The 12,973-nt window shown below is 38.7% G+C and overlaps 1 protein-coding gene across 1 annotated transcript; it reads right to left on the bottom strand.

Moving 5' to 3' along the window:
* Positions 1–3,949: 3,949 nt before the first annotated feature.
* LOC134799002 (uncharacterized) lies at positions 3,950–10,717 on the bottom strand. The gene is made up of 5 exons (XM_063771429.1): positions 10,548–10,717; positions 6,699–6,903; positions 5,135–5,314; positions 4,599–4,701; positions 3,950–4,114 (listed from the first exon to the last, which is right to left on the bottom strand). Exons 1-5 carry the CDS (start codon positions 10,705–10,707, stop codon positions 3,950–3,952), a joined length of 813 nt encoding a protein of 270 aa, XP_063627499.1. The 5' UTR covers positions 10,708–10,717.
* Between the last annotated feature and the right edge of the window lie 2,256 nt (positions 10,718–12,973).

The raw sequence follows: 12,973 nt of genomic DNA on the forward strand, positions 1-12,973 counted from the left end.
CGCCACCATGTCGGTCCGAGTACAGGAGCAGAGCACGAGGGCGATTCCATTGCGAAGAGGCGTAAGGCAGGGAGACGTTATCTCTCCGAAACTGTTTACTGCCGTAATGGAAGACGCCTTCAAGCTCCTGGAATGGGAAGGACTTGGCATCAACATCAACGGCGAATACATCACTCACCTTCGGTTTGCCGACGATATCGTAGTCATGGCAAAGTCGATGGAGGAACTCAGCATGATGCTCGATGACCTCAACCGAGTTTCACAACGGGTGGGCTTGAAAATGAACATGGACAAGACGAAACTTATGTCAAATGCCAATGTTGTGCCCATCCCAGTCTCTGTTGGGAACTCGGTACTCGAAGTTGTTGACTCGTACATCTACCTAGGACAAGTAGTCCAATTAGGTAGGTCCAACTTCGAGAAAGAGGTCAACCGCCGAATCCAACTCGGTTGGGCAGCGTTCGGGAAACTACGTAATGTCTTTTCGTCCGACATACCTCAGTGCCTCAAGACGAAAGTCTTTAATCAATGTGTGTTACCAGTGATGACTTACGGCTCCGAAACGTGGTCTTTCACTATCGGCCTCATCTCAAAACTTAAAGTCGCTCAACGAGCTATGGAGAGGGCTATGCTCGGAGTTTCTCTACGTGATCGAATCAGAAATGAGGAGATCCGTAGACGAACTAAAGTCACCGACATAGCCCACCGGATTAGCAAGCTGAAGTGGCAATGGGCAGGCCACATTGCACGCAGAGAAGATGGCCGATGGGGTCGAAAAGTGCTCGAGTGGAGACCACGGACTAGCAAGCGCAGCGTAGGACGTCCACCCACAAGATGGACAGACGATCTTGTTAAGGTCGCCGGAAGACGCTGGATGCGGGTCGCTTCCAACCGGCACGTATGGAGGTCCAAGGGGGAGGCCTATGTTCAGCAGTGGACGTCTTATGGCTGAGATGATGATGATGATGAAACCTGTGTTGTGTACAATAAAGTGATTACTACTGTAGTAATCACAGTAATTGAAGTGCAAAGGCGAACTTATGCCTATAAGGGATCTCTTCCAGCTAACCTTCGAGTACATGAGAGAAAAACACCAGTCAGGTCAGATAGACAAACTTACGGGATGTAGGTACAGTAATATTTAAAAAAGTAAACTAACATATTATCAACTCATAAAATACATAAATAACATAATAATTAATCGAACGAGCGAGCGAAGCGAAGCGAAGCGAAGCGAAGTTCTTACATTCGACTTGGAACACGCGGCCGGCTAGCGGCACGTCCCGGCATTTCGATGTTTTTAAGCTGAACTGTCAGAGGATAGTTTGATACTCAAGAACTTAAGTAAATTTGTCCTAATTTAAATGAAATTGGGTAAACGTGAAGTTGAGGGCATTATATTTTAGTCATTAAATTATGAGCAGGCCGATTAGGCCCCCTCCCTATTTAATATTTAAATATTACGTAACAATCTCAAGGCAAAATGAACACGATAATATCATGTAGATTCTAAGAGGAGGGAGAAAAAGTGAGTTTCATGTAATTTCAATAACAAGTGACAGTCTACGAACCGTGGCGTGGTCACGCGCTCACGTGGGCTGATGCAAATGGATCGTCAATCCGTATGACGTCATCCGCAAGAAGTTGCCTAGGCGTCCAATGCGAGCGATACATAGCTGTGGACGCTAACCTTAACTTTCACGAAGATAAAACTTATAGCATGCCGCGGCGACCGGACGTAAGTATGTAAAATAAATGGGCGTCATAAATATTGCCGCTATTCTTACCCAACTGAAAAGAACTGCCTTCAGGAAACAGTAGATACCTTTTACTTCTTGACAATACCCTTGGTTCCTCACTTTCACAAGTTTCGTTTGTTATGCATCCAACACACTCAAGTAATAAAACAAGCACGACAATTTTCACACCAACATCCATGGTTGGATTAAGACTACTTAACGTTAAGGAAATACATTTTCATTTTTACGGTAAGTTGCTGGTTGTAATATGTGACATAGACTGCCCCCTTCTTCCAGAGCTGAGTAAAGTGTATAAATTAGGCCCAAATTAACAAGTTTCGTGTCAACGCATTTACAGTTATTCTCGTGTTGAAATTCGAACTGTACCGTCATTAACACAGTGCATTGACCATTAAGAACCCTTATTCCACTGAGATAAGATATATCAGGGGGTTAGTCATGTGTGTTGCGGTTAGTTAGTCGGTTTGGACACAAACAATAAAATACACAACCGCGTGGGTAGTGCAATGAATGAAACGCTGGAAATGTTAAATTGTATATATTGCAATACATATGGACAATCATGTCAAACACACTATAAACTTCAAAATCTTCAAAAATCAAAATAAGATTTCAACACTGTGAATTATGTACGACTGACAATAATAATATTGGCAATAAATACTTAGTTACATTCCAATCATTACTTTGTCAAAAGTTATGTAATTACTAAATAAATGTCATTGTTACTCAATGTCAAGTAGTGTTTGAATACCACAAGAATGATAATTGATTTTTGTGCAAATGTATTTTTTATTTCTCTTTATTCCTTTTTTCTGATTATGTAACAATTAGGTATGTCCGTGGTGAAATATTGCGCTTAAACATTATAATAAGTACTATACAACATTTAAATTTAAAGATTTAAATTACAATTTTCAGCTTAGTTTGGTATTAGGGATGGTTAACAAATACCTATAGTTTTCTATCCTATTCCTAGTTGAGCAAAGAATAATTCACATTTACAAAATATACAGAGGTAGGTTATGGTTAGTAGGTAAATTATACCTACTGTAGTGTGCAATAGGTATACATACTATCAGTGTATTTAATTTAGACTAAAACTAATACTAGACACTACTACTGCTAATACTACTACTACTAGTACTAGTACTAATTTAGACTAATACCTACTAGAGAGTATAAAAACTAAAAATTGGTTACAGACAGTCATTTTTTGTTATCATCAGAGCCTCAAGCAAGCAAACAGAACAATTTGAGCTTAAGGTGTTATGAGCTGAGAGTTCTGTCTAGCTTCATCAATATTAGACAATTTCATAAATATTCGTTAAACTTTATTTTATTGACAATTCCTTTAAAATTTTCTTGATGCGAACAACTACCCCACATGCGTAGTTTTACCCAATAGCTTGCGGAATTTTACCCGCACTGTGGGGGAGTGAGTGCCAAACCTTTGCATTTCAATAAAATTTCACCACTGATAACGGGCTCTGTTTATCATAGTGTAAACCTAAGAAGTGCTTTGTATTCTTATCGTATCTACGATGTGAAGTGGATGGGACAAAAAGATAATGTTAAATTGTCCAGGATATAAATGCACATTTACTACAAACAGCAATGTAGTCGGCAGTAATAGGTACTGCAATCCGAATGGTAACTTGAACCTAAACTACTAATAACTAACATACTCGTATGTAGATATGGTATCACTATTTAACCCTCCGGTGGAGGATGTAATAGGTAGCTACATAGTACACATGTAAACATGCGACCATTACATAGAATAGTCCTTATGTTACCCTTTGAACATTTACGGGGCATGGTCTCTAAGTTGACATAAAATATAACTTGGCTGCGCTTTGGTATAATAATTCCAGTAAAAACGCTTTTAATGTTAAACGATACAATGTAGGTGTTTTGCCCATTAATCCTTTCTGTCGGTATGATCGTACATCACTTCTAAAATTATACCCATAGAATCACATTGATTCCTTTTCCGATTATGGAAGTCATTCGGTTGAAAACTCCGAGCACGAGCAAGCAGAAAACCGGAGTTCGTGCGTCGCACCGTGCACTAAATAGCCTATGGAGGCAATCCGGGCTCCCACTCCACTACATTGCCATTACTGCCCTACCTTGAATACAAGCTAACTGAAAAATTAAATATCTTAAATCGGCCTCTGTGTTCATCAATAATTAAGTGAAGAAGAAAGAAGCTGATCTGATGTTACACTATCATCACAGCCGGGATACAGTTCTGCGCAGGATTCAGTAGCCGAGTGTGCTTTGTCGTACTCTTCCAAATCGAAGGAATCCTCGCCTTTTGGTAAACTGTAAACAAACATAACACACACCTATGACACCACATTTATATACAGTTAGCATTTTCAAAATATCAGCCCAAACAGAGTGTAATTGAGGGTCTTGACTGGACAATGATTTTGTTGTGTGTGGTAGTAAAAATACCTACTTACACTCACAACATTTACCTATGCTTTGTTATGTTTACGTTATTATTTAATCTGCCCTAACACACATATCAGGCGTAACAGATATTGGTAAACATCTTATAAGTAGGACCGTATTCTAATTAAAACAATCAAACTATTTTTCAATGGCTGTTACAGCTGAGTCGTTGTTGGTTTGACGTCTTAAAAAACTCTTACAGTTCGGCCGTTCATCGAGCAAACATGCTATTTTTATGTAGGAGAGATCAAGGAGAGTTGTGACAATTTTTTCTTTAACCGACATTATCTCATCTTTTATTCTGGAGTTAAATAAAACAAAGAACTGTAAACCCTCAGTGTAAAGTCAATACAGGTATACTTACGTAAAAACGGCTCTCATGATTTCTTCCAAGAACGATCCTTGGGAATTGTGCTGCGTTTGGCCCATATGACACAGGGTTCTCAGCACACAGTCTTTCCCACTGCTGCCAATGCTGAAATATAATACGAGTATGTAGGTATCTTATAATAAACTAAATAAGTATAACACTGCCAAAACATTTGGGACAAAGTGTATTAACTAAAACACACTGATAAGCATTTTTTTGGTATGAGTAGGTACTCTGTATTGTTAATTGGTTAAATATAATTGACTAGAGTCGGATAATATATGATGAAACAAACTTGATTAGGATATTCCAAAATAAGAGGTCCGAAAGGGAAAGTTAATGATTGTCAGATTTGTTATTATATAAATTGTATATTTGTTATATATTTTTGATTCTACAAATTGTTGATATATGCGAATATCAGCGTTTGTAAAATTCAATTTCATGTCAAAAATGGTGTCGTTTGATCTAAGCTTACGTGTTACTAACTCCCGTCAATGCCTCTTAATTCCAAAAAATCAAACCAAACAAAACTTACGCTTGCAACACCGTCTCGATTTTCGGATAAAGCGTGGCGCGGGCGGTCCGGTGAAACTCTGCGCTGCGTCCGTCCATGCTTTTCAAAAACCCCCGTGTGTGTTGCGAGGCGTGCATCAGTTTCCTGTCGGCATTTTTGCGGAGGCTTCGCTTTGCCATCGCCGGGTTTATGATGGGCTTCCTGAAAGGTATTAGCTAAGTAAGCGGTGCTTTTGAAATTGGAGTGAACAACGGTGCTGAAATGGATTCCTGATTGGTATTAGTCGTCAAAGTTAAATGCAATCTTAATATACTTCGAATCATGCAATAATAAATTACTGTGTATAATTCGAAGTAAAATAGGTATATTAAATTTAATTTTGACTCAAAAATAATGATGTACCATTCTGAATGAGTAAGTAATGTTTCATTCAAAATCACTACACCTTAAAAAACAAAGTCCCCCGCCGCGTCTGTCTGTTTGTGTGTTTGTATGTTTGTTCGCGATAAACTCAAAAACTAGGTACTGAACACATTTTCATGCGGTTTTCACCTATCAATAGCGTGATTCTCGAGGAAGGTTTAGGTGTATAAATTGTTAATCCGTGCGAAGTCGGGGCGGGTTGCTAGTATAATAATATGTGGTTCCTATTAGCTGTAAGTAGTGTTTGCATGACGGATCCGAAATGTATGGGAATATCCGCGGATCCGGATCCAGATCCGGATAATTTCATACATTTCGGATCCGGATTGCAAACCCTAGCTGTAACTATTGACATGTAAAATATTTACACTTATATTTTATCAATAAAATATTTGATTTGATTGATACCTAGTTATTTACTTATATTTTAAACTAAGATAAAAATAGCTTTTAATTTAATTAATGGGGTTGCAATTAACGCAGCGAACGTCAATTGGTTTAGTTAACTATTCCGTCTTAGTATCAACCCCTCGATGCAGTGGGTCGGCCCTAAGCTTGAAATGGAACTACGGGTTCCTGTGGTAATGCGTAAACGAGCCACTTGATACCTATTAATTTCTCATTCAATGAAATTTTCAAGTACCTAGTTATATCACCTGTGTGTGTGAAGAGGATGGGAGAGGATCGTGCGAGCAAGAGAGCTCATATGGGACGACCAACTGGGAGACGTCCGGTCGGAAGGCCTAGTGCCAATGGATCGATGAGGTTCAGAAAGACCTGTGTGACATCCAAGCGGCTGAATGGTGTCGGATCCCACAGGACAGGAACAAATGGCGAACCTAGTGTCGGAGGCCAAGATCCACTTCGGGTCGATGAGCCAGCGAAGTAAGTTAGTAATAGGTATCACCTTGTAGTCAACCCTATAATGTAGTTTGTCTGCTGTCGAACGGCGAAGTATCTCATAATAAGTATGTATGTCGACCGCGGTATATCCGGTCCGATACGACCTTCAAACCTTTAAGAAAGGAGCGCACTATCTTAAAGGTCGACAACGCACTTGCGACTCCTCTGGTGTTGCAGGTGTACATAAGGGACGGTAATTGCTTTCCATCAGGCGATTCGCCTGCTCGTTTGCATACCTACTATAAAAAAAACTGCTTACCTATGGTACTTCTTCCCCCATAACACCTTCCCTTTGTCATCAGTAAAGTATATCATCTTGGTGTCAACCCTTCTATGCAGTGGATCAGCCTTATGGTCGTAAGGTGAGTAGGGATCCTGTGGCAACTCGTAAGCCAGCGCCGCCGTGTAGCCGAATTGAAAGATGTCTCCGATTCCGAAGATCGTCGGGAACGATAGGCAGAACACTGGAATTAGAAAAAGCATCATTAATTTAAATAAATATTTTGGAGACTATACACAAAAATTTTGATATTTGTTTGTATAAAAACGTGAACTATAATTCTGACCCTATTTTGTTACCCTGCCTTTATATTTCTAGCAACTGTTACCGTTTCTGTTAAATACTCATTGTCAATGGTAAACCATACACTGAAAAAAAAACCTGGTACTGGTAACCAGAATCTGGTTAGCTGTACTATATTGTCTTGTTGTATATGTGACGACAGGACACTTTGTAAACATAACCAGACCATTCTTGTTAAATTAAATTTGTTAATTCTATGAAGTGTATAGTAGTGGGTATAAGACTTTTAGTAAACCCAACTAGCCGGTCTGTTAATGGTTACTAAATAATACAGTAACATATACGTTCCTGTTCTGTTGTTATAACAAGGTATTCAGTATATGTAACTGAACGATTTGTGCGGTGTACTGGTTTTATATTGTTCACGTTACCAGAACGCACTGTGCTAATGGGGCTTCTAAGCGAGCCATATGTTCACTGCAATATGTGGCCGGCAACTATTGGTGTCCTCTTACTCACATGTTAGAGAGGGACACTAATAGTTGTCGGCCACATATTGCAGTGAACATATGGCCCGTTTAGAAGTCCCTTCAGCACAGTGGGTTCTGGTTACGTGAACAATATATAACCAGTACACTGCTCTTCTAGTAAATACAGACAAGTTTTACACACTTATTTTTTTTTATTTTATTGATCAAATAAGTAACACAGCATTACAGTAAAACCAAGGCACTGTGACACTACAAAAGAAAAAAACATTTTGTCTCCACAAAGAAAACAATAGACACAAAAATGACATACAAATTAAACATTGGATTTGGGCGACGACGTAACAGCGTGGCTCCGTAGCGTCGTCTGACTCGGCGTAGGATTCGGCAGGTTGCCCCGGAACCGCCGAAACACCACACCCTTCGGCCAGAAGTCCGCGCTTGCGATGGTGTCCTGCAGAGGCCGCGGCACGCGCACTACAAATGAACTGCAGTGCACATAGTGACGCGACTGTAGCTGGTGCACCCTCAGCGTGTAGCCAGTCTTCCGGCGGACGTACTCCACCACCTCGTCGGCCCCGGCGGAGTAATGCAGGCGAGACACGTAGAGCGCCTTACTCGGTGTCGCAACTCGTAGGCCAGAATTAACCGGCTCCGCAGTGCCACACAGAGTTTTACGAGGCGCCCTGCGCGCCTTGTGTTTCCTTTCCACCAGTTTGAATCCCTCCTTATCCACATCGGTGCGGGAGGACTTTTCCTTAATCGGAGCCCGCACAGTTCACTGTGTCAGCAACACGCACTTATACTATACACTTGTACTAGTTTACAATAAAATTAAAAACAGGATCTACGTAAATAAAACATCGACCGGCCGGAACGTAAGACGCTGGCGTAATGGCTGCCGTTCTGTGAATTGCGCAATTCCTTTCTCCGCCCCCCGCCACCCGCGCATACACCGTGGTGTTGGCACAACTGTTTGATTCGTTCAGACTACAATGCATTATAGTAACCACAACATAATAACTTGTAACGTGTACACTCGTATCTTTATTTTTACATATCAATAGTTAGTGTTACGATGCATATATTAAACGAGACAAACGTTTAATATTTACAACACTTGCCTCTTTACATATACAACGAAATTGTAAGCAGTACTAAATTGCATTTAACTAGAATTAAACAGTGATGTTTAAAAAACAAGTTTTACACGATACAACATTTTTTGTCATTACTACCGGATTTTAGTAGGTATAACTATATTTTTAATTACTATACGTTCTGGTAGTATTGTAGAAATTTATTTTTTTTGGTGTAGGGTGGCCAATACTCGCCGATACTCGGAAATGGCCAAGATACAGGCTCAGCCCTAGTTTGGTTTCTGATGTATAATGTATTTAGGTATATTGTAAAACCTGTTTTGTAAAATAAATCATTTTGTATTTAGGTCGACTTAGCCTCAAATTAAGCAAAACTTGTATGTAGTCCACGATATTTACATATAATATTATTATAGGTTATTTATAACTAACAACATCAATTAGGAACAAATATACCTACGTATTTGATCAACGCATGAGTGCTCTCGGGATTTGCATCTATAGCACCTCCAGTTTTTTAGGGAGGGTTTATAACTCGTACCAAATGGCTTAGATGGAAGCGAATTTTTCAACAATATAACTTTTTTTAGAGCTTTTTTTTCTAACTCGGAATCGTTAGCGCTTTTGATATTACGATAAAAAAAAGTCCGCACTTTTTCTTTTCAGTTCGTCGTGTTTTGGTACGAACTTTTTTTATTATTTGTACCTGCATGTGTACGTATTGGCAACGGAATTTTAAATACAATAAAATGTCCCTCTTTTTAGGGTTCCGTACCCAAAGGGTAAAACGGGACCCTATTACTAAGACTCCGCTGTCCGTCCGTCCGTCCGTCTGTCTGTCACCAGGCTGTATCTCACGAACCGTGATAGCTAGACAGTTGAAAATTTCACAGATGATGTATTTCTGTTGCCGCTATAACAACAAATACTAAAAACAGAATAAAATAAAGATTTAAGTGGGGCTCCCATACAACAAACGTGATTTTTGACCGAAGTTAAGCAACGTCGGGCAAAAATCACTTGGATGGGTGACCGTTTTTTTTTTGCCGTTTTTTGCATTATGGTACGGAACCCTTCGTGCGCGAGTCCGACTCGCACTTGCCCGGTTTTATTTATTACCTATATGAATCGATACTTTCATCTAATAATTTAAGTATATTCTTACGTACAATTTATTTGTGTAAATAAATTCATATACAGCTAATAATTTAGATACACCAATAAAAGTAAGTTGTGTAGACAAATTTGGAAATCCCGCTATAAATGACGTCACAGAACAGTTCACCCGCTGTGTACATTAAACTCGTGATACTTAGGGCCACTTGCACCATACACTAACTCGGGGTTAACCGGTTAAACCTGAAGTTACCATTGCTTACCAGTACAATTTGAAACTGGGTTATCGATTTAACCTTAAGGTCAGAAAAGATGCTAGATTTACTGTTATATGAATTAGCTTAGTAACAGTGACGTCACAAACATGAAAGTGTTATCGCGCGTAAGCTTTAATTTGGAATTGAAAAGCCTTCCTAGACATGTGTATTAACTATTTATCATATAAAACCACCCACCTATAGTCGAGCCCAGCCCAGCCAACAACTACGGTTCACCAGTTCAAGACGTAAATACAATATATATACAGTGGTACTACTAAACTAAATTAATAACTAGCTTAAATCTAAAATAGGCCCTTGAGGCATTGTACCAAGGATGCTGGCGGCATTTCCTCGCTGTATCGCAATGCTGATACGTTGTGCGAGGTAGCCGCCAGCTCTTCGGTCACCAGTTACGTCAACCAGACGCTTCGACGTAAATTAAGTAAGTATAATCCCAATGTTTTATTTGGCTTTCTCTAAGTTCCAATATGCAAATATTTAGCCAAAAATATAATATATTATTCGAGTTAAATTTGGACCACAGTTAAAAGCTTCTGGACTATAACGGTACTTACTTTAAAAAAATAAAACTACTACTTAGTTGAAAATTAGATCACATACCAAGTTGCAATGAACTTCCTTCGGGATACACCAAAAACCGCTTTCTCCTTGAGAGCACTTTTGATTGACTAAAGTTATCTATTTCTATTCCGCTATAATTAAAGCTTTCACTAACAACTGCACTGAACAACATACTTAATAAAATATATATCGCCGCCATTGTTACAGCGAAAACAGACTCAAAAGTATAAGTTGAATAAAGAAGTGAGTATAGAAGTAGCCGTGGTTGACTGGAACGTAATGTCACGATACGTAAACATGAATGACCGTTACGTGCTATCTACAGGATGGTTATAATTTATGGGGACAACGAATTACTTTATTAAATATTTTAATTTGTTTTTTTTAAGTAATCACACTATTATAAATATAACATAAATTACAAACTGAAATATAAGTTATATTTATATGAAAAAATATATAATATGTTATATAAAAAATGTCAAAAAGGGATTTGTATAGGAGGTGCAAGCACGTACTGCTATTAAGCCGACCACTGACTAACAGTGCGCCGGACGATATCGGCCGGTCAGTTGTTCGGAACTGTCAAATTTATGTTCTAACTGACAGGCCGATATCGTCCGGCGGCCTGTAATGTTAGTCAGTGGTCGGCATTAGCCCTTAGAGTTGGTCAAAGGCACCTAGTATTTCTAGGATTGTATATATCTACTCCAGAAGTTGGGACGGGTACTATATATTATTATGTCAAGCCATCTAGGACCTGTGTCTTACATAAATAATTATAATGTTTTCATAAAAATAATAACTATTATCATAAAAATATATATAATCTGGTGTAGCGAATATATTCCTGACTTCTCTCTTCTTTCTTGATCGGCGCTATTTTCTATACCGGAAACAATAACATCAAATAAAATATTGACGTACGTCGTCAGACTTTGTGGTTTTCATTAGCAATCATTTTTATTTTCACAGGTATGAATTTGTCTTTTTTATCACCCCCATTACGCATCGCCGATCAGCGAGTGTTGAGCAAGATTTCGTCGGTAAGTGTGAACAGTTTGAAAAAAATACTCGCCTTCCTGAACAGTCAGCGACCAACAATTATTAAAAATATGCACATTTGCACATCTTCATTATTGATATCTTGTACAGTGAGGAATCAGAGACCGTTCGGAAGATAAATCTGTTTTCGTTACACATTGTATTTTAAACGGTTTTACTCGTACTTAGTTAATAATTTTCCTTACAAAATGTGTAAGTACGTTGAAACAGTATTCGGAGCGATTTGAAGATGACTAATGTTGAACGAGCTCAAGCAGACCATTTGTCAACGTCGCGCGTTCGTCCTTTTTAGTTATCTATTGTAATTTCCCCGGGTTAGTTGTCTTGATAAACTTCATTGTTTTAATACCTACCAGCTAGAATTTTTTTTGGGAAAAGTTGAAAGTACTTTTTAGACCGCCAAATTCGTACGAACGTGGAAATTGTCTCCAATGTCAGAGATTCGGTGAAGTAAAGGCAAAGTATCAAAATGATATTAAATTTTATGAAATAAGTATTTCGCGTCAAGGACTTTAAACTTGTTACTGAAACATACCTTCATACATAGTAGTTCGGTAGGTATGGCGATGTATCCAATAACTCAAAGAGCTGAGATATCGTATTCACGGTTAACACATTACATTTGGTAATGTAAAAGGTGTTTTTACATTTGTATGGAAATTTCCATTTCTTCAGTATGTTTTGTCAGATTGAACCTGCAAAAAATATCCGTGAGCTAACTTTCAAATTACAGATTACTCTCATATTTCAATGCCGCCTACAAAAACTGTAAAATCTTCACCAAAGTTACCATCGTCGCCTAAGCCAACATGTACCGTGAAATCCTTCAAAAATCTTAGCGTTGGATTAACTCTGACTTTTCTTAATCCCCCTGTAATCTCCGGCCCATTTACCAGCACGATTTGACCGCGTAATCCGACTGTCAATAAGGTCGCGGTCAAGTTCCCAAAAATAGTGTTTTAAGCGGCGGGTGGCAAACACGTGTGCCACGCCTGATCGTAGGTTGTGGACGCTTGTAGCTCTAGTACTCAGTGTCAAAAGCGCAATGTAATCCCTGTAAGTTCAGTTCTTAAAATGGTTTTCTTTAAATTAATGATGATTTCGCAAAAGTCAAAAGTATGCTCTGCTTCGTTCGGTAGTTGCTTTTTGTGAAGTGATCTTAACAAATAGCCAAGATGGATTTACTAAAGAATGAATAGATACACGTTTCAAGATTAATTCTTCATTAGCTGCATACCACGTTAAAACACTGCTTAGAGTGCTTAGTAACTATAATTAACTATCAATATTACACTTAAAATGACATTAATTAGCAAAAATGTTTATGATTATTGTGTTCCTTGTTAACCCTTATCTTGGCAAGGCTCAAAATATCTTAAATATAATCATTTTTTTAGTTT

The sequence above is a fragment of the Cydia splendana genome, chromosome 17 (assembly GCF_910591565.1).
Source record: "Cydia splendana chromosome 17, ilCydSple1.2, whole genome shotgun sequence".
Classification (NCBI taxonomy): Eukaryota; Metazoa; Arthropoda; class Insecta; order Lepidoptera; family Tortricidae; genus Cydia; species Cydia splendana.